Here is a 23990-nt window from a genome sequence, read left to right as displayed (position 1 = left end):
AGTTCTGGATTTGAAAAGAGTATTTCAGACCTCTACATGTTCACATGTAATGTGGTATTGTATAGACTTACGCTACAGTTAATGTGGCAAAATGCTCAAAGATTTTTGTTTTGTTGTGAAAAAGTGTACATAAAAAGTACTTTAAGGTGAAGAAGTTAATACTGAAAATGCCTGAACAGTTAGCCTTGATTCAAACATATGTGTTGCAGTAGTTCTCAATTTAACATTCACTCAACACAGGTAACTTCAAATACAAAGCAAGAAAACCCCAACACTGTCCAAGGTTAGCTGCTTCAACTCTGGTACCTTACCCAGGGGCTAGAAGTCGCTCACTCAAGAACCATCCCTGCAAGGATTCATGGACTTGTTGATTCATTTTCAGATTACTTCCCTTGAAAGGGGCTACACTATAGAACACTTTAGGAAAAGCCTGGAGCTGCAACAGCTACTTCTGCTGGGTTTGTCATATTCCAATGGCCAAAAGTCAAAGACTAACCAAAGCCAAGGGCTAATCACTACTCTTGGAACAATGAAATATAAATAAACCGTTCATTATCAGACATTGTTAAACATCAGTAAACAACAGGACATCTTCAGTAAATCAACACATAAACTCTGTTTCAATATTTGCTTATGTTTATTTGTAGGAAGAAACCGACATAAATGTTAAATGAATTACTGGCTGATCACTAATTCTCCAACTTCCCGCGTAGGTAGAAGGCTGAAATTTGGCAGGCTTATTCCTTACAGCTTACTTACAAAAGTTAAGCAAGTCATAATGGTCAACAACGTCCGCTGTGTTGAACTTTCTTATTTATGGCCCCATCTTCACGAAATTTGGTAGGCGGCTTCCCTGCGCTAACCAAAACCAATGTAGATACTTATTTCGTGGTATGACGCCACTGTCAGCCGCCATATTGAACTTTCCAACGTCTCTAATTCTCCAACTTCCCGTGTAGGTAGAAGGCTGAAATTTGGTACTTATTTCGGTGGTATGATGCCACTGTCGGCCGCCATATTGAACTTTTCAACGATCTTTGTTACTTATGGGCCCATCTTCAAGAAATTTGGTATGCGGGTTCCCAACGCTAACTGAATCCTACTTACGTACATATATACGTCCATAGCCTGCAGCTTGATCACCGTGTGAGGCGGCGTTGGGTCCCCCATCCCAACGCCTCCAACGTTGTTGGCTGCCTGCCTATATAAGGCCATCCGTCGTTCCTGTCTCTACATTCCCTTCCTTGCTTCACCACGGGATTCACATCTCCCTGCTGATAACTACAGCCTTTCTATTTAATCCACGGCTTCTCCGCTGTTTTATTGTTCATTTATTACGATTATATTTATTGTGTAGGTATTTTAGACTTACTTTACATTGTTCAGGTACCCATTTCCTTTATCATTCCAACCGTACCCCCATTAACATTTCTATCAAGGTGATAACCCTCGATCAAAGAACTGTTACTTACCGAGTGGTTTCCATGCCCGGAGATGGCACCTACCTTTTCCATTCTCTTTGTTACATATTGCACGGCCATATCAGGCTCACTCTTGATATTCAGAGGAACATTGTGTCTTATGTATTGAATGACTGGGACAGGTTCAAGGTGTGGACTGATGACGGTACAGGAGATAATTATACTACACAGGAGCACTATAAGAGTGAAATGCTTAAGCCCTTCACCTATGCATCTGCATGTGAGTTGATGGCTGCCACTGAATTGTTCAGTTGTCGCTTTCAAGTGTACCGAGATGGCCAAATATTTTACATCATTCAACAACCGCCAATGCCTCTTAAACATCTTAGATTGACAGGTGACGATTTCAGTAGTGGATACTTTGATGTTTATGAATGTTTAAACTCTCAAAAGCTGGATGTGAAGTTATCGATGAAACCGGTTGTATACTTACAACGCTTGACAGATTCCGAATGTCTCTTCAACACAAGTCTTACAAATACTGTCGTAATTGAAACAAACCTTGAAACTCAAACCGATTATGACAGCAGCAATCCAAGCTGTGAGATTTGAAACAAGATTACTGTTCACATGGCCAACTGTATGCGTTACATGCTCAAGAGTAAGTTCAGCGTACAGCTTGGTCATACTACAACCGGAGGGCCGAACTCGCAATGTGGTATACAAAGAGATCCTTAACAAGTAATTATTGGTATATTTTCCCTCAGTTTAAAAAGGTTTAATTTTCTTCTTAATAAAAATTTTAAGGCAGTACTTCGCCGCTGCGAAGCGGTATTTTGCTAGTGTATATGTGTATATATATATATATATAAGCCAAATACCACTGACACACTCATCACAAAATCTCCCGAACCATGAGGACTTGGGACTTGAAATTTGGAATGTAGGTTACCCATGGCCCATAGGTGCTCGCTAAGAAACGGTTTCACAAATTTTTCACAGTTTTTTAGACCCGTTTGTATGTCTGTCCGCTTTTCACGAGAGAACTACTTAACGGATTTAGATTGTGTTTTTTTCTATAATTTGCTTGAACAATCCATTGATTTTGTGACTTTCTCATCACGCTAAGTATCATAGTTCATTTCCGGTACCGATTTATTAGCGCAAATCTGAGAGAGACTCATTAGGCTGCAGGGAAGGGGGCTCGCACATCTGCCTCGGGGCGTAACCTTAACTCCGCTTAGCAAACGAGAGAACTACTTAACGGATTTAGATCTTTTTTTTTTCTTTACTTTGCTCGAAAATTCCAGTTGATTTTGTGACTTCTCTCATTGCACTAAGAATCATACTTCGCTTGCAGGAGCAATATATCCGAGACAAATGCTGTGGGCTTAGGGGAGGGGGAAGAGTAACTTCAGGAGTAGAGAGCTGGGTGGGGCCCTCCTCCCGCTGGGATGGCTAGTTTTAAATAAATTAAACTATAACATCAGATTGCAGTAATACTTAACAATCTAGGCCTTGAGGTGCCCTTGCACACAACATCGCCCAATTGGCAGCAGTGCACTTCAGGAAAACAGGCAAGGAGGGGAGTATCTAACTGTTGCCTTTGTTTTACCTTCGCTCAGGAATCCAGTTTGTTAGCAACTCTGGTCTATGTTTGCCCATACATTTAAAACATTTACCAGATGACTACATACCACTCACTTTAAGTTGACCTAAAAGTGTTTGCCATACCTGGTTAATATATGTAGTGTAAGGCATAACAGAATGGAAAACAGTTTTAACTCTGCATTACTCTGTGTTACTAGCCAGTTAAATTTCTAAAATAAAATAAACACATACTGACAGCAAGGCGTAGTCTGTGTCCAAAACACTGAAATCTGGGTCAGTCGTTTACTTCAGTAGCTTTGATCATATTTTTCAAATTGTCAGTAGTAAAACACACTAGCCCATAAACACCAGATAGCCAAAGCCTTATGTAATCCCATAGCTATTTTTTCCGGTCTGTGTTCTTTGGGAAAATAGATCATCCGTAAATACAGAGTCTTTAATTCAAAATCACGGTCGATGAAGTGAATTGTCAAGCTTATGTAGGGCTCTGTTGCCCTGCTTGACCAAAAATCAGTTGTGCATTAGAAAAATTCTACGTCTTTCAGCACTAGTTTGCAAATATAACTTCGGGATGACAACTTGTGAAAAATATGCATGGGATAGAATCTGATATAGTTTATCACAGGTACACAAAACCTTTTTTTAGGACCATGTCTTTACGCAGGTATTGGTTGTGTTTCAAATGGTGGAACGGGTTGGTTTTGTTTACTCTCAAAGAAGCCACCTCTGTTTGACTTAATTTAAAAAATACCAGAGTTTGTAAATGGTCCCCCTGTTTAGAGCCAAAGTACTGCCATATGACAGATTTGCCAGCTCATTTGGGGACCTTATCTCCTATTTTTAAGTCATAATTTTCAGTCTCTGGCTGTATCATGGTTTTGTAGCCTTTGCCAATAAACTAGTTGACAAACATTGACATGCCGTTGCTCCTCTTACACATATGACGTAATTGTTTGCTGTGAGTGTCAGTAGCTTGAAAGAGTCTCTGCTCTCAACTTTTTAGTTTGTAGTTCAGTTACTTGCCTAATTTAATTTCAGTTTAGGTTTATTGCTGCTATATATTTTGATGCAGAAACGACTTATCGCAATATCAATAAAAATGCAAATAACTGTTTATCATTAGTCTGGTTGATAGTTAAGTTACTTTTTGCTAAATATAAAACACTAGTCAACGGTACCATATGCCGCATAATCAGGCCGGTTTTTTAATGATTTTTAAGCACATGGAGAAAATTAACATTTGAAAAATCGGTAATGTAATAAATCAGCAAGAAAAGCAACATTGTAACAATGCACGGAACAAACCAACACACAATCGTTCGTGACTGAAAACTGGCGGACCGCCATTGCTCATGTGCCAACCTCCAACTTGTCACTGGAGTCGTTGTCGTCTTTGCACAGTCCAGATGCACCTGTGACTCACGTAGACTTTCCGTGTTCCTGCAGGAGCATCTAAGAAGATGCATGTTTGTCGTGGATGCGAATTGCTGTATGTAGCGTGTAAAACAGTTTGCTATGGTGCACGCGGTCGTATTACATCTTGCCTGAAGAAGGGGCCTGAGTTGCCGCGAAAGCTTGCATATTGTAATCTTTTTAGTTAGCCAATAAAAGGTGTCATTTTGCTTGACTTTTCTCTACATTCATAATGGCTAACACCCTAGTACTACTGTGACATAGGAATATTCACTGCCTTGATTTTTTTATATCTACAGTATTTCCTGTTCAGTCCAACAGTAAAAGTTGCCTGGATGTACTTTGAATGTTCCTTTATCGTTTGTAATGTAGTTTTTACATTACATTTGTTAACCAGCTGTGGAACTTCAAAAGAAGCAAGTGTATTTAAACCTCACACTTATTTCAGACAGTTGGAATCAGCTATTTATGAGACATCTTAAATATTGTGTGCATCATATAGTCATTTGCACATATTTGGGCTCCTCTGTCAAATTACACATTTTGTTCAATCGCTAAGTGAAAGGAAGTTAACACAACCTATGAAGAGAGCTAACCTAAATGTATGTGTATCTGCAAATTTGAATTCCCAGTTACTAATTGTTTGCTGAATTTAACAGGGGAAAAAATAAAACGTAAAATGTTGTATGTGCAAAAGTTTGATTAACATCTAACTCAGTAACACCCCCTTTGGCAGATGTTTCTTAAAGGTAGCTAACAATATTTCTGTTCTTGTTGTAAGATTTTGTTTCTATTCTTTGTTGTACAACACTTTGTTGTAAAAAACGGTTTCATAAATGTTGTTGGGTCTTACGTGCATGTTTGACATCTACCACAGAGTTTCAGTAACATTCATTTATGTGGTATGTGCAGGTTTTTTCAAAACTTTACTCTGTTTCATCTATTGCTTGGGTTCCTGGTTGATTTTAAATTATATTTAGAATCATTGTATTATTAAACATCTAACCTCTTTTCTGCCTCAGTTTCTTCACTGTCTGTGGAACATTAGCTTTCTGGATCTGTTGATGATGCTTGTTAAAATCCATTCTCCTCTTTACACGTTTGTTTTTTCTGTACCACTGGCAGCTGCACAATCTCAAAACATTACAGATTCACCCCCATAGTTAACCTTTGAGAAAGATATTCTTTAAATTCTACTCCTTTTTTTCCTCCAAATGTACGATTTTAATTGTAGCCAAAGATTTCAATTTTTTTTCCCTTCGAACATTACTATTAGTTCCAATATGCCTCTTACCTAATTACATATTTTATATGTTGACTTTTGTGATGCTGTTTAAATTTATATGAGGGCTTTGCTTTATTTACCTGACCAATCTATGAGAAGATCTGTTGGAGATTGCTATTAGTCTTCCAGATCTTGTCTTGTGTTTAACATAGAGTAGTATGCCCTTAACTTCTATTCACAATGATTATTCGAATGATGTTAATTGCAAGCACGAAGCATTTAGATATCTTTTTATACTCTTCCCTTCCTTTGGTTGGAGTAAATTTATCTTTAGTTTTAGATTGTCAGTCATCTGCTTTTAGGGTCCATGATTATTGAGTATAAGCATAACACCATGAGAGTTGTGACAGTTCAGAGAATTTATTAAACTCTGGAATTGTCTTCACATGACTTAAAGTAAGACATATCAAATCAATTAGGTTCTAAGACTTAGCAAAGAGAAAGAAAGAAAGAAAGAAAGAACACTAGTGGATCAACTAGAAGGGTGTTAACAAATACATGCCATATTTTATATTGTCCAGTCTGTTAAATTCAAGACATAATAATTGTAAATTGGAACTTACAGATTGTTCCCCTAACAAGATGACGATAGATTAGCTAGGTAAATTAAGAAAAACTGATGAATATTAATAGGGATGTTATTTTTTTTTTTTTGACGTTCATTTAAAATTAGTTTATAATAATTGCTAGATATATTTTATATAAACATTTAATGATAATAAGTAGAAGACTGTCTTCTATTTTGCTTTTGATGGTTGTAACAATAATTATTAATTGGATTAATAAATGCATTTAACTAGGTACTATTAACATTAAAAGTGGTAAATCATTTTGTATAAAGGTTCAGGGTCCCCTTTCTTGGTTTGAAAATTTATAGGGAAACAGTATATTTCCTAAACTGTTAAATATAGTAACAACAGATAAAAACGAAATTAACGTTGTTCCATTTATTTCCTTTAAATCTGAATTGCACAGAAAATAAAATGTGTTTATTTATGAACATACAACTTTTTTTGTAAAAAAAATAATACCATGAAGTATATTATTTTAATCAGGTGCCTCTGGATTTTATTATTTTGTATGTATTCAGTCTGCATGAAAATTACTGAGGCAGGAGAATTGTACTTAATTTTTATCTTTTGTTTTTTTTTTTCCTTTTTCCTTTTCTGGGGTTTTGGGGTTGAACAGAGAATAAATCTCCACCACGAACCTGTGGTTTAAATCACTCGGACTCTTTAAATCGTAGTGACCGGATTGATGCAATAACTCCAACAATGGGGAGCAGCAACAATCAGCTCAACTCTTTCCTGCAAGCATATGTACCAGACTATTCAGTGAGAGCTGTCACGGACCTGCAGTATGTCAAGGTGAGGAAGCAGGCAGTCAATGCATGGTAAATTTGTTAAGCTCCAGAGGTTAGCAAATTAAAAGCATTGCATTGTTGTATGTGATTATATTTTATGCTTTATGTTCCTTTGTGCCTTTGTAAAATAGGTGGGTAGTTGAATTGAATTTATTAATGTAAAATTTTGATTTATTATTGCATCTATGTTACGTTTTATAGTGAAAATTTATATAAAAGAAATAGGTAGTGGTTTGGCTGTTTCTGCACTTAATAGAACAATATTATTGGTGCCTCTTAATGAGTCGCTTAATATCCTGTCATTGTAGAAATATGAAAACGGTCAACCTGTCATTGTTGTGTTGCTTTGGAGGAAAGCTTTATCTATATAAATGAATATGGTATGTTACAGATACCAAGTTATCAATCTGCCATAACTGACCTGCAGTTATATCCTTCTACAGTATTATAACCTATGTGCTAAATGGAATTTAAAATTGCTCATAACATTTCAGCAGGCCCACAAGGTTACTACCCTTTGTATTAGTATCTGATCTGTAAAGCTACAGAGGCTTAGTGATAAGTGTTTTATCTACTTTAGATACATAAAAGCACATCATTTATAACTTTACAGCAAACATTACATTTTTTTTTCATTTTTACAGATTTACGCTACAAAGAAAAATATAAAAATATTTCAGTTAATCTTTACACTTGAACATTTTGGCTTGACTGGAAATGAATGCAGTCTATGCACTCTGAAAAGGTACTGTAGAAAATAAAGAGAAACTATAAAAACAAAAGAAAACTAAATTACACTTACTTTTTAGAACGAATGCCTCTCATATCTGAGTGTTAGCCCATAGGTCAATATATTTCACTGTCTGAAGCTACTTTTAGATATTTTGAGGCTCAAGCCTGTAGTGGTCCAGTGCTGATCAGATTCACACTGTTGTAGGAAGGGTGATTTGTTTATTTTTTTGGTGGGGATCCCAGGTATGCACCCAGCCTTGGCTCGACTCGCTCCACTCACACACACAGACAGAAAATCCAACAAATCAAAACAAATAAATAACTTGCCAATAATGTATATTAACTGAAAAGGAAATATAAACAACTAATAAGCAGGTAGCCCTCCCCTTTCCCTACGGTGATACCGAATATTAACACAACACAATAAAAACCCAACGATACACACTCACGACAAAGTCCTTAACACAGTCCTAATATAGCAGTAACAAATGAAGTGGAATGGAGGAAAAGAAGACGATCCAAGGAACAGCTTTCTGTAAGTAATGTCCTCCCGGTCCTACCGGTAGTCCTGGTGTGTTGAGGGGTGATAAGATTTGGGGAGCGGTCACTCTGATGAAGCACGAGGACCAATCCAAAACTACTCACACAAAAGGCAGGTACAAAACAGTCCATACATCCCTAGAGGTTTGACAATCCAGAATAGAAACAATATTCCACAGGTGGTATTGGATACAAGACGGGCGGATACAAATGCAAAACAATGGGGAGTCCCTTGCCGCTTAACCGGTTTCCTTTTAATGTTCCCGCCAGCCCTTATTGTCCCCAGAAGCCCCTGAGTCTGTTGCCGACATCCAATCAGGGCAATACACTTGGGGCAGCTGGGTAATGGAGTCCATTAATCCGTAGTGCTGTTACATTCCCCACCCCTAGGCCATTGCGTATGACCAAACCAAGGCTTGAGGTTTGATATGTTAACAGTGTCTACCTTCTTTGTTCCGGTAATCCTAACTACCCACACATAGGACACTGGACCTTTTTGCTGGATGGTTTAGGCCAGGCTGAACAATTTTGGTGCCAGTTTATCTGTGACTTTGTCGGAAGCTTTGGCGAGGTGATGAGTCTTGATGCAGGCTCTCTCCACAACGGAGAACTGCATCCCCTCTCAGTCCCTGACATACAGGAATAGCAGCTTGTGATTGGACAATGTTCTGCATGTGCAGGGGAAGATCAGGTTAAGGGCTGGAAACTAATACCACACATACAACAGGTGCCGGCTGATGCACCTGGGGAAGCGCATCAGTTACAACGTTAGCTAGTCCTTCCTATAGCACACCTTGAACGCAAACTGTAGGACATGCAACACCCACCTAGTTAGTGTAGATGTGGTCTTCAGGCAATTGAATGCTCAGGTCATAGCCCTGTGGTCTATGTAGACTTCAAATGTCATCCCCTCCAGCAAATGGCACCACTTCTCAATGGCCCACATGACAGCAAGGTATTCCTTCTCGGTGGAGGAATAATTGTACTTGACACCTTTCAGTAACCATGAGGCGTAGGCTGCCGTCCTCACCTCTCATTGACTTAACTGGGAAAGAACGGTGCCAAGCCCGAGGTTGATCGCATCAGTGTGGGCATGAAAGGTTAAGGTTGGGTCAGGCTGTGCCAGGACTGGTGATGATGTTAGTGCCTTCTTGAGTTTCTCGAAGGAGTCCTGGCATGCCGGTGTCCACTCCTAGGGAGTTCTCTTCCTTAGCAGGTTCAACAATGGGGCGGCGATGTCAACAAACACTTATACAAATTCGTGGAACCACCCAGCCATCTCCAGAGAGTGCTGGAGACTTTTTACTTTCTGGGATGCCGGGTTGTCCGTGAAGGGCTTAATTACCTTCAGGTCAATCCTGACCCTGTCTGCAGACACAACATGGCCAAGGAAGGTGAGCTGGTCTTGTAGATATCTACAGGTATTGGTATTGAGTGAAAGATGAGCCTTGTGTAGTCTCTGGAAAATGATGTTGAAGTCTTTAAGATATTGTTGGATAGATGAGGAGAACACAATGGATGTCATCAATGTATACAAAACATCTTCACGATGAGTCCCTGGAGGACCTGCTTCATCAGTCCTTGGAATGATGTCCCTGCATTCTGCAAACCAATGAGCATTACCCAGGACTGAAGCAACCCAACCCCCGAGTGATCTTTTCAATGCTATCCTTCCCCATCCTCACCTGCCAACTCCCAGACTTCAAATCCAGGGAGCTGAATGCTGCCACCCCATGCAATGATTCCAAGGGGTCATGTATGAGGGGTATGAGGTAGGGGTCCTGAAAGGTCTTCTTGTTTAGCCCCCAGTAGTCCACACAGAATCAGTATGTCTCATCAGGCTTTTCAACAGACACTGCAGGACTAGCCCACAGAGAGGTGGAAGGCTCAATAACTCCTTCCGCCAACATCTGGTCAACCCACTCTTTGATCATCCTTTTTTTCAGAGGTGACATTCTATAGGCTCTGTGCCATACAGGGCCCGGGTTGACTTTATGGATGTCATGACACCCCACCTCAATCTTACCCAGTTTGTCTGTCCACACAGAGTTCCTCCTCCTAAGCAGTGGCTGAACGAGTTCCAGCTGTTCAAGAATTGCCTTCTCTACTGATCTGGGCTCGACAACCACCTGTGCAAGGTAATAATGCAAGTTAGTCCAAACCAGATTACTGTGCGTCTTCCTCCCAAATCGATAAACGTCACGCCCTGACAACTTGTGCTCCAGTCGTGACAGGTAGATGGTAAATCCTACTGACATTAGCAATTCCATTCCAAGTACTAATGGCACTGACGGGTGGTCATCTTCCAGGACATATACCTCTGTCTCCCACTGCATCTCATGTAAGCAGAGCCTCAGAGGAACCTTGCCTTTTCACTTTTGCACTTTCCCTTTGTTGCTCATGAGGCACTTTAAACTTTTCCCACACGCTGTATTTCATAAGGGTATATAAGTGCTGCCTGTATCTAAGACTACCTTTCCTGTGATACCTTGCACTTGTACGGGCACCTCTAAGATGGTCAAGGTGGCTTGTACCAAGGTGACATCGGCACAGGGTTCCCCTGGAGCTTTTTCTACGTGGTTTGGAACAGTGGATTTCCCGAGGTGGGGAACCCTTATGAGGCACACCAACCTCGATGGCTGCACAGTCCTTTTCCACTCAGGACCCCAACTTTATGAACTCATCCACCAATCTCATGACCACCCTCAGAGTAGCTGCCAATCGAGGGTCACATGTATCAAGGACATGTCACAATATCTCTTCCTCAGGTATGTCAGCACGCCACTTAAGGCACAATGCACAGAATTCAAAGACAAAGTCCCTGAGATCCTGGTATGGGTTTTGCTCCAAGATCCAGAGCTTCCCTTGCAGCAGTGCCTGGTATTCATCTGAGAGGAAGGCATCCAGAAAGGCAGTGCAAAACTCTGCCCAGTTACATTTGTGCTGCTCCACAAATCACCAAGCTTGCCGGACCGCTTTGTGTGCTGTGTTTAGGAATCTCCACAGTTCAGCCTCACTCAGAGGATTCAGTTCCACGAACAGGTCTACCTCCTCTACAAAGTTGGCTGGGTTCGTGGGTGCATACTGAGGGGCCTGCTTAGGGAACTCCATCTGTGGCACTGCAACCAATAAGGACAACTATTCCCAGTTGTTCCCCACCCCTGCTACAGGAGTCGACTGCCTTAGTGGCTGCGAGACTGGACGCCAGCTCTCTTGCACCTGCCTCCTGATTTCCCATCTCAAGACGCTGCACCCTTACAGACATGCCTAGTCAGATACTCAGGCAGCTCTGGCATCGATGAGGTCATGGACAGACTCTTTTCAATTGATGAAGCAGCAAGTCATGTCATCAACCTGCTCTAGGTGCAGCGTCAGCAAAACGTCCTTCACTGGTCTCTGGCTGCTCCAGACTGGAGACTTAAGAGTATCCAGCAGGCACAACTCTTCCTTGAGAGGGGCTCTGGCCATTTATTGACATGGCCTGGTGGACATGGACATGGGTGGACGCATAACAATCAGCGGCACATTTAGTTTAAGCTCCTCTCCCCACACCGCGCCTTCGACATACATGACTTTTGTGGAACTAGAAGGGTATGTATAAAGAAACCTGGTTCTTTCCTGGTTCAACAAAATCTGTACCAGTACAGTGCTGCTCAGATTCACACTATTGTAGGGGCGGTGATTTATTGTTTTGGTGAGGATCCCAGGAACACAACCTGCCTTGGCCCAACTCACACCACTCATACACAGAGACACAAAGTACATCCAATCAAAATTATTACATATCCTTAGTATTATATTAAATGAAAAGGAAATGTAAACAATTTATAAACAGGTAGCCCTCCTCTTTCCCTACTGCGACAGTAAAAATGAATACACCATAATAAACACCTAACAATACACACTCACGATAAAGTCCTTAGCACAGTCCTAATGTAGCAGTAACAGATGATCTGGAATGGAGGAGGAAAAGACAATCCAGGAATGGCTTTCTGTAAGTAATGAGATAAGCTGTCCTATTGGTAGTCCCGGTACGGTGAGAGGTTGATAAGATTTGGGGAGAGCTCCCTCCGATGAAGCATGATGACCATTCCAACACTACTCACATGACAGGCAGGCAATAGAAAGTCCATACATCCTTACAGTTTTGACAATCCAGGATATAAACAATATTCCACAGGTGGTTTTGGAGACAAGACAGATAGGCAGATACAAACACAAAACAATAGGGGTGCCTTTTAAAGTTCTGTGGCTATTGAAGACATCCAATCATGGCAGCTGGAAAATGGAATCCATTAATCTGTAGCTGCTACAAGCCACATGAGGAATGCATTAAAGGGAATAATGCAGTGTAGGTTGAGTGCAAATGCTCTTATTTGAGAAACTATAAAACCATCACAAATATACAGTATATATTTTTCAATTACCATTGCAAGTGCATAACCATTGTAGAATGATAACAAAACAAAGAAAGAAGAGTATTCATTCAATTATGATTCATTTTCATAATTTAGTACATTTTTTTGAGGGCAGGCATTATTTAACACCTTTCAAATGTATAATTTCAGAAGTTCCTTTTCAAAGTTACTGAAATAGATTGTGCTAATGAGCAAAATCGTATAATTTCCTTAGTAAAATCTCCATATTTGTCTTGTTGCATAGTTGTGTGCGGGCCTTGAAATGTATGTCAACCCTACCATATTTCTTGCATGTGTAATGGCATCGATAACACCAAGCATAAGAAAGTTGTTGTGGTGCATTATCTTCTCATCAGTATTTTTAAGGTAACAAGTACAAGTTACATATACTGTAGAAGACCCATCTAAATTGATGGTACTGTTGTTTTCAATTTGGATAAAATCCTGTTTCAATCCTTGTGAAGTTATTGGAAGAAATCCAGAATTTATCCATATCTCATTTCTACACTGCATTTTGTGTGGGTTGTGACAGGGGTCTCGGACTCAGATAATGAAGGGTCAGCACATCAGCAGGTTTTCCTTCCATTCAATGTCTTGTCAGAAGCCAAATCCTGCTATTGATGGAACATATAATTTGATGTGGTAGCTTGCTGCTGTTTTTATTTTTATGCACATGAAATTGTTGCTGCTTAAGTTTCAGAAAAGGAACAACAAACTATTTTTTTAACTATATAGGTTAGTAGCCCTAATCTCACTACCATTTCTATCTCAGTTACTCCTACATTTTCAATTAAAATACATAGTGTTTAAGTTATAGTCAGAATTAGTATATGTACAGTATATGTAATTCCAGTTCTCTCTAAGTGAAATTATATACTACCAAAACTGTCTCACCTTAATATTCTAAATATCCATATTTTGATAAATATCTACATATTTGCTTGCCCAGGATTATCCATCCCATTGTGCTGAATTGTATATTTGTTTGCCTAGATTTGCACTTTATAGAATAGACCTGACCCTACCAAACAGAGCTGGTGAGACTGCCAGACTTTATAATGTAGCAAAACAATATTATTAAGAGTTCAATATTTAAAGCCTGCACTTACTGTATCTCCCTCTCCCTCAACTCAATATCACTCAGGCATCTCATGAAGTTCTGCCATTCCTCATTGTGCCTCTTTTAAGAAAGTAGTGCCACATCAGACTCATTCTAGCCTTTTATGGTTAGTTGGATGAATCAAGTTATAGTAAATCCCTCATGCATAGCCAAATGCATTCACATGCAAACTCTTAAATGTCAAAAATGTGGTTTTACCTCAGTAAATTGAAGGTTTAGTTGATAAATTGTCTTGGGCATGATGGTAAAGTATAAAGTGACTGGAAGCAGAGATATTCTGTGATAGAGGTGTAGAAGATAAGGCTAAGCTCAAGAGTTAAAAGTTTATGGATGGAAGAGTTAAACCTGACATGATACAACTGGCTGAAGTATGTGCAAGATTATGGAAAGTGGACAAATGGAATTTAGTGGGCTAATGATTCCTATAGTTAATCTTAAATAAAGACTGTCACTGTCCTGAATAGAATGTTAAAGTCCATGTTTGTGTTTAAATGATTTTATGACTTTCTTCATTAACCTCTGTTGCTTGTCCTGCATCTGACTGTGTTTTGCCCCATTATAAAAGGCCGCGGATTATTTTTCTAAACAAAGCAGAAGTCCAAATTTTTTTCTTTTAATAAACTGCTTTCACTAAGGGCTTTCTTCATCTTAAATTCTGCTACTGCTTTTGAATACATCGATTAATGCAGCTGGTATAAGCAGTGTTTCAAAAGAGCACGTTTATTACAGCAAATCAATGAAAATGAAACACCTTATCTGTAAAGATTCATGTTAAGTCATGCCTTGTAATTAGATGGTATGAGAAAATATATGCAAGATTGTAAGCTGCATGGAAAATGTAACACTAGAAGTCTACAAAATATCAATCATTTAGGTAATATCTCTAAGCATGATCAACTGTATACCAGGAAGTTCCAAATCACAAGCACATGCAAACCATGATAATCCGAAGAGGAATTCAGGAAAATCCTTGGACTGTAAAAATTGTGGTGTTAAGCCATTTAACTCTTTCTTCCTCCATAGCAAGGTCAGTTTAAAAAAGACTGGTTCTGGTATTGCAGATGCTGATATGGAGGCTGAAAGATTAAAGATGTGGGAACAAATCAATGGGAATAAAGACACATGAGACAAGACTGAGGAGAGCGAAAAGATGCACAGATATCCAAGTGAAATACAAATTTGTGCGTGTGAATATCTGTGTTATCAGTACTGATATTGTGCATTTGTTACTCCGATGATGTAATTTTTCTCTAACAATGCTATGCTGCAGTGCTCAAATTCCTGTCACCAGCATGCCCCCATTCATCCTCTGGGCAGTCACTAAGAGGTCCGGCAGCTGATGACTTACAAATTTAGCACTGTATTACAATGGCGAAAATATACAGATGATGGTTATCAAACACCGGCTGAACGGTACTAAATAGATCATTACTTCCTATTTCATTCTGCTAACTACATGTTTTTAAGATAATATTATGGATGAGTAATCACATAATTGATTTTCCTCCAGAAAGTTCAATAAATAAAAGTTATATCATTCAGTTTGTGGTAGCACTTGCTATCAAAGGTACTGTGTAAAATTCTGTTGCAGTGTTGCTGGTTTCACTCTCCATGGTAGGGTGAGTAGATCACAAATATGGAAACACTTTAAATTGGAACCATTGGTTCTCTGAAATAATGGGAGCCAGTTGAAGTGGTTTGGGCATGTAGTTAGGAAGTTTTTGTGCACCTCTCAGGAGTTGTACCAGCTACAGCCAAGGAAATGGTGACGAGAGGGATTTGTATTGGACATATTCCTGGAAACAATGGAGGTATTATAGCTCTTAATTGGCTTGTAAATGTTTGGGAATATCCTAGGAAGAGGTGAAACAAGTTGCTTGGAATATGGTTACAGTGCATGTCCTGCTCAGTATGTTGCTGCTGTGACCTTCATTGGGGTAAAATGAAAGTAAAGTAACTCTGGTCTTTGTTGCTAAAATGTGTTGCCTTGCCCTCATGATACAATGTCGTAGACTGCAGGTGTTATTTTGTAATTTCACTGTGAAACTGATTCTAAAATACAAATGCATTTATTTTATTTTTAACATTTTGGTGTGTGAGGCTATTAATTGTTATAAATTGCTCAGCCAATGGTATTGAATATCTAAAAGGAATGTATGGCACAGGAAACAGTGAGGTAGTCTTAAATAAGTCCTATGTAAGTGTTGAAATAGGGAATTAGCAATCAAATTGTAATACATATTGTTTACTTGTATATTGCAGTAAATTTGTGAATAGTATGAAGAAGTATGTAACTAAATGCAGTCTCGGAATGCTGTTGTTCTGCAAGCATATATAAGTAGTATAAACTTAAGAACAGAAGAGCATGTAGCAAGCATAGTAAACAGCTGCAGGATTGACTATAAATTAGTAAACATGGACATACTTATTTCTTTTAATTAATATAGCATTTTAAGTCCATTATGTGTCCTGTTGGGGACTTATTTCCTTTTTAGAATTGTTTTTTTATTGACTGTACTGTCCTGTTTAACAGCTGTTATTGTGAGTTCTCTATAGTATGCAACTGGTTTTTTTTAAAACTTGGTAGACTCTTCCCAGTACTTTTTTATTTGAGTTATATTATACTTTATTTTACTTTTCCTTGCTGTTTATTTTCTTGTTACACCATGTATACAGACAAGTATTTTTGTAGAATCAGTATGCTCTGGTGCTTCTTTTTATTTGTAGTAATTGGCCATCTGGTTATATTGTCCATCTGGGAGAAAATGTGGAAAATACTGCAAGAGAACTGGTTTCTCTTATTCCAGGAATTTGCATAGTGGTGCTACCCATTAATTGCAAAACTGGGAATTTGGGATTTCAAGAACATTCTCTCATCTCAGTGAGCAAAATTGTCCAAATTACTGAATATGTTTTGGAGTCCAGTTAAGCTAATTATTAAGTACTGGAAAGAATATGGCACAGCTGCAAATCTTCCTATAGTGGGCCAACAACAAAAACTGAATAATTTTGCAACAAGAAGACTAGGGAAGGAGGCTACCATGATACCTATGATACTCTGAAGTAGTTGCAAGCTTGAGTGGGTTTGTTTTCCAGCAAGACAGCGACCCCAAATGTAAAGCCTAAGGTACTCATGATCAGTGTTGTGTTAAAAGTAACGCACATTACCTAATCAGATTATTTTTCAAAGTAACAAGCAATGAAACACAATACATATTTTACTGAAGCAAAAATACTTTTAGGTGTGAAAGTATTCACATTATTTTGTCCTAAAATGAGGAGGTCGTGGCAGGTGTGAAGGGTGCTTGGCACACAGGTGCCAAAGTTGGCATTTGAAAAAGGTGCATTCATTATTTTTTTTTTTTAACATTTCGGACATTTTAATTAATACTACTTTTTCTGCATATGTGTTTTTGGCTGTGTATTATATCAAAGTGGCAGTTTGGTACTTGTAAAACATGATGTGCAGCAGTTTAAAGGGGGGTAGGTAGTCTAACCCCCACAACGGGTGTTCACTGCTAGCACGACACTGGGCCACAAAGGGTCTTCTACCAGTCCACAGACTTGGCATTTTTTCGGTTTTATCTGCACTAAAGATGCTTATTTGAAATATGGAATGGAAGCTTGTACTAGTCTGTCTCCTCCTTCAGCAATGTTAAATGAAAGTAGTTTTCCTTCTTTCAGCATGAAATGTTTTGCTTACATACACAAATATATTGGCTTGAGCCAGCTCTGGCCTTTTGGATTTAGTAGCAAATGCTGGCCAGTGAAATGTGTTGTTTTTCGTACAAAAGAAAAAGAGAACACAAAAGTAACACAGTACTACATTTTATAATTAAGTACCTATATTTAGTTATGTTTTTTGTGAATATCAAGTAATGTAACTGTTACTTTTAAAATTAACTATCCCCAAAACTGCACAGGAATGGCTTAAAAACAGTAATGTACCTGCTTTGGAGTGGTTGAGTCAGAGTCCAGATTTCAATCCAATTAAGAATTTGAGGCTGGACTTGAAAATGGCTGTTCATTTCCAATCCCCATGCAACCTGACAGACCTCGATTAGTTTTACAATGATGAATGGGAAAAAAAGTGTTGTGTACAGATGTGCAAAGCTGATAGAGACCTGTCCACATAATATTGTGTGATTGTAACATGTGAAAACTTCGAAGGAGCTGAATACTTTTCTTAGGCACTGTACTTACACACAAGACTTAAAGCAATACTTCACTCAAAAACACTTTCTTTAAATGTTACGTATTCCATGTACTTTGTAGTGATGGGGGAGAAGAATTCTTAATGCAATTTTTCCATACAAGAGGAAAATGTTTGACATAACAGACTGCCAATGGTGATCAGTTTTGTCCAAAAACAATGTGTAAAATCCATTGAAAAAATGTTTTAAATTCTCACGTAACTTCTGACGCACATGTCAGTTATCCATTTGTATCGTCAAAACATGCAAAATATATGCTTTTTTTTTTTTTTGCTAAAATATTAACTGGTACTTCCTGAAAACTCAGCATTTAATATCAACAAGAGAAGATGTAATACACATAGCTCTTGACAAGTAAATGAGATAGAGAGGTTTACCTACAATTCAAACGCGCAATATTAGGGAAATTACAATGTTCCTATTAATATTCAATGTTTGAGTTTTTAGGTCATAGCTGTTAATATTTTAATTTTTGACCATTTTAATTGATAACCAATGTTGATTACGCTAAATGAGTTAAGTTTCTTTTTTTTTTTTTCTTCCCCATGGACATTTTTACATTGTCTATCATTGGATAAAACAGGTCACCATTAACGATTATGTCAAACATTTGTTACTTGTTCTGCATTAAATCTGACATTTAATTTTTTTTCTTGGCCAGCACTACAGAGCACAATGGGGTAAGTAACATTTAAACAAAATATAATTTTTGCGTGAAATATACCTTTAAAGCTCTTTTTGCTGCAAAAGTTGGCTCTAAAATATTTTATATTTTGAATTTAAAACTTATTCTAACAAGCATATTAACCTTTTTCTTAACTTCTTAATATTTTTTTCTTAACATAAAGCAATGTCACCTTAAAAAATAGCTGATGTGTTTCAGTACTTTGAAATAAAAGCATTACAAAGAGAAGAATTACGGTGTAAGATGTAAAATTAGAGAATTGGTCTAAGTAACATTTGCAAAACATCATATGTGTACATCTAGTTAATGGTCTCTAATATATTTTATATTAGCAATAACAGTAATACTCTTCAAACATGATTTATTTGGTATGTTTGATACGTATGGCAAGCATTTTGGTCTAGAGCCTAAGATGATATACTTTGAAACCTAATGATACCAGTTCAGTCACCGCTTTATATTGACTTTGTTCTACTTAACCAGTAAGTGGAAGCTGATTAGTGGAGGCAGTTTTTTAATAGTGTAACATGTGCTTGCATCAATATATTTCAGGAACACATTTTTTAAAATATAATTGATATTAACCATCTTTTAGAAGGGATCTTTGTTTTCTAGACACAATTTACCCTAAACTGAATAAAGTAAGCTATTGTAAAACTGGCTGTTTCAATTCATATCTGCAAAAAATACATTTGCTCATTTCTTTTTAATACTATCCATTCATCTTCCAGGAAGACATCGCAACCTACAGTAATACTAAAATGACCTTATCTTTAAAATATGATTTACACAGTTGTTCGCTTGAAACTGACAACTTCTTCTTCCCCACCAAAACCCCCACCCCTTGCCCCTCGTTCTTCTTATTTCCCTTATGTTGCATTCATTTCCCATTTCCTGGTAATATATACAGTAATCCCTCCTCGATCGCGGGGGTTGCGTTCCAGACCCCCTCGCGATAGGTGAAAATCAAGTAGAAACCATATGTTTGTATGGTTATTTTTATATATTTTAAGCCCTTATAAACTCTCCCACCCTGTTAACATTATTAGAGCCCTCTAGACATGAAATAACACCCTTTAGCCAAACGTTTAAACTGTGCTCCATTACAAGACAGAGATGACAGTTCTTTTTCACAATTAAAAGAATGCAAACATATCTTATCTTCAAAGGAGCACCGTCAGGAGCAGAGAATGTCAGAGAGAGCGCTCGCTAAGAAAAGCAAACAATCAAAAAATCAATACGTGCTTTTAAGTATACAGAAGCACCGTGATAAAGCGGCATTTTGTAGAGGAGCGTCCGTGTCTTCTGTGCAAACAGCCCCTCTGCTCACACCCCCTCCGTCAGGCAGAGAGAGTGAGAAAGTTAGAGAGAAGCAAACAATCAAGCACCGCGCGGGAAGCATATCTTATATCATTGAGGAGTTTTATTTAATATGTAATACATGCTCTGATTGGGTAGATTCTAAGCCATCCGCCAATAGCGTCCCTTGTATGAAATCAACTGGGCAATAAAACTGAGGAAGCATGTAACCTAAATTAAAAGACCCATTGTCCGCAGAAAGCGGCAAACCAGCGAAAAATCCATGATATATATTTAGATGTGCTTACATTTAAAATCCGCGATGGAGTGAAGCCCCGAAAGTCGAAGCGCGATATAGCGAGGGATTACTGTATAACTTATTAATACTTGCAGCCATAAAAGATTCCAAGTACTAACTGCATTTACAATAAACAACCTTGTGTGTCTAAAATGAGCACCACAGTTTAGCTGAAGAAGCATGATTTCCCATGTGTTTTTGAATGTCATGCTGTTGTGCATCCTTGACTTGAATAGATGCACTGCAAATGGTCATGTTGTTTTAACTATGAAATTCTATTCAGAAAAACAGGTTGATTACATTTTTTTAACCCTAACCCTAACCCTAACCTAGGTATGAATCGCTGCCTCTCCTCTGGCTTGCATTTGACTGCTTTTGCATATTCTTTTTTTACCTAAAAGACTTCCCTCCTGCTGCTGTTATTGACGTTATTGAATGTTGCTGTAAATTACTGTCTCTATTCTGCAAAGAATTAGATGTTATAAAAATGATTAAAAATCAATCAAAGTTAGTGTAAAATTGCTTTGAATCATAGCTCTCTAATGGCATTGATTCCTAAAAGCATAATAACTTCATCAGGTTATGGATTTTAATAAATGTCTACTGACAAGAGACAGAATAACTACTTTTATCTCAGTCACACTGTTCTCAGTCATTTTCCCTCTTTATACTATTCTTAACCAGAGCAGCTCTGCATGTACTATAAAAAAATTGATACTTGGTTTGTAGTGCTTCATTCAATTTCTTTTCAGTATTTTTGCTTTCATACTTATTAAAGTGCATAATGCTAAGTGTTTGGTATTGAAGTCTTAAGGTTTTGGTTAGACAAGGCATGTAAACAAGTGCAATCAGTTCATATTTATTCATTTTGCACATGGAGAAAGAAGGCAAGATATAGCACAGAGTGGGCACAGCAAGTCAAAGAGCATGATTCCAGAAGTTGGGCTGCTCAAAGTTTTCACAGACATGTCGCACCCAGCGATTTTGCTTGTGTGACGTAAAAGTGTTGACACACAAATTTGATATTGTACCATAGCTGAAACCAAACAGACCCATGCAACTTGGGACTTGACTCTTTATATAAATTGATGCCATATGGATATGAAGAGTTTCTGGTTAAAGTAGTTCAGGCAGTGCCACAGAACCACAATCAGAAAATAATGAAATTTCTGTGACTTGATAACAGGGGAGATACAGCAAAGGTGACTTGATATATGGAGATTCAGAAAGAGAGTCTGCATAGTGACAGACTTGTTGCTATGTCACATACTTAGCACACATTTGTACAGTACTGTTTTGTGTATTATAATTTAGGATAAAGCATAATGAATGAAGTATTGATGGCCTTTCAATTGGTAGCTGTCAAACGATTTTCACTTCAGTCTCTCTGGCAAACATTCTAATTGCTAAAAAGAAAAAACAAAATGAATCGGGAACTGTCAACCCTTGTGAAAGACAGCACGCCAAGAGATTCCAAGGCAGTGACTATCGAGAAAGTGCAGGCACACTGCCAGTTGGGAAGATGCACAAACAACGAAACAACGGAGAATTACGTAAAGTGCCACTGTTTTGTGTGCAGGAGCTGCTTCCATAAGAATCCACGAATCTGTGCGGACTGCTGATGGGGACTGTTTTATGATCAGCCAACTTGCCTCTTTGTGTTTACATACATAAACAATGAAATATGTGAGTATGTCTATAAATTTTAAACTATTCGCACAGAAAAATCTTAGTTTCATAGTTCATTTTATTCATTTTATGTGCCCAGCTGATTTAAATGTGTTTTGTTTTTCACAGTTAAATACTGAAGCATTTTTATGTTGAGCAACAGCATGACTTAGGAAACTTTTTTCTATTGAAACATATGCATGTAGAGATGCATTATCAGACCAAGCTGGTAGGCAATTAATGAGAACAAAAGGACACAGACACCACTGGCCATATTGTTGATAGTTATAGCACCTATAAAAGTGTGACAATTCTAGTGTTATAGTCATGTCTGCTCCCGTTGGGGGCATTTAGAAAAACAAGTAACTTTGTTAAAAGTAACAAACTACTAGAATACATTTTCATGCATCCTTAGCACCTACAGCAGGATGATATCCTCTTAGGCCTGTCACACTTACATTGCAAACTTTAGCAGATTTGTAGCCCCAAGTGCTCCAGTCCCCAGTCTTTTGCAGTGCCAACATGAGTACTGCTGCCGCTGCCATTACCCTACCATACAAAACAAATAAAAGCAATAATAAAATAATATATAAAAAAAATGCATAGTTGCCTCACTCACTCACTCACTTGCTGGTCAACAAAAACACTATTTCCTGTTTAGTTAAAAAGCTAAAACTTGGCAGGATTGCATATCAAGGCCTGTAGGTATCTGCTAAGGAAGGGCATTTTGATATATAAGTGTTTAGGGATAAAAAGCCTCCCTACAATAGAAAAACTAAATTTAACAAAAGAAAAGCCAAAAAAAAAAAAAAAAGCAGGAATCGATCTAATGCAGGAATGTTTTCCTCATGGACAATTGTGTATGGCATGGTCAAGAGTAAGCCGCTCCGCTGACCTGATGATAATATTTTTACTTATTATTTGACTGATGTCTTTATCCAAGGTTGCTTACAAAATTTGAAATACAATTGGTTACATTTTCTTTGTTTTTCCAATTGGAGCACTGGCAGATGAAGTGAATTGCTCATGGCCACACCAGTGTCAGTTGCAGGATTTGAACCTACAACCTGAGGGTTTGAAGTCCTGGGTCCAAAACCTTAACCACTACAGCATACTGCCTGCCCACAATGTTAACCCATATTAAAACAAGCCTACAAGTATTATGTACAAAAAACTACTTAGTTTTTTTTTACATTGTCCTTTTAATACATCCAATTAACAGGCGGCACTATAACTGACGCCCATTGTCTGATGAAATTCCCCAGGTAAAGCCATGTAACACAGCTATTCTCTAAATAAGCTGATTTCAATAAACTCTATAGCTGCCATGATCCTCCTGACATCTCACTAGAAACACCAAGATCAGTTATTTTATATCTTAATTTTGTTTGAAACTTTCAGCTGCTTGCACTAATCTCTTCAATTACTATGTGGTACAGCTGTTTTTCTTGTCAAGAACTTTTGGTGTTGCTTTAATCAGAGTATGTAGGGCAGTTTGCATTTAGCACAGCACCTCTTTTGCTTTATCTGCTCCTTATCTTTCCTTTTTTATCTTATTGATGCTTGTGTTTTTTTCTCATTTGCTTGATTACCGTTCTCCCTTTTATTTTAAAATTAATAGGAATTTAAAATTCTTCCATTTTAGCTCAGTCTTACCACTCTTTTTTGCATTTATAGACTGCTCAAGTTTTCCATGGTGCTAAAATAGCAGAAGGTTTCTGATGGGGCTTCTATATCAACTGTGGCCTTTGGCTTAACATTAATATTTTCCAGCTTACTATTTATTTCTCCTGCTGTATTAAAATAAACAGACTATTCCTAACATTAGCAAACCAACAAACAGCCATGCCATCAAAATAAGTTCTTTTAACAATGAACTGCTCTTCAGTTCTACACACCATTTTTTTACAATGAAGGAACTAG

At 38.0% G+C, this 23990-nt stretch overlaps 1 protein-coding gene across 1 annotated transcript in view; it reads left to right on the top strand.

The window, feature by feature from the left end:
- Positions 1–23990, top strand: part of LOC120515864 (metal transporter CNNM2-like) — a 166873-nt gene that overhangs the window by 136027 nt on the left and 6856 nt on the right. Inside the window, exon 7 of the mRNA XM_039737249.1 lies at positions 6919–7097. Within this exon, the coding sequence (XP_039593183.1) occupies positions 6919–7097 (179 nt within the window). The remainder of the gene's footprint in view (positions 1–6918; positions 7098–23990) is intronic.

This window comes from Polypterus senegalus, chromosome 1, assembly GCF_016835505.1.
Source record: "Polypterus senegalus isolate Bchr_013 chromosome 1, ASM1683550v1, whole genome shotgun sequence".
NCBI lineage: Eukaryota > Metazoa > Chordata > Cladistia > Polypteriformes > Polypteridae > Polypterus > Polypterus senegalus.
Note: the sequence above shows the minus strand (reverse complement) of the source record. Positions and strands in the feature narration are given on the sequence as shown.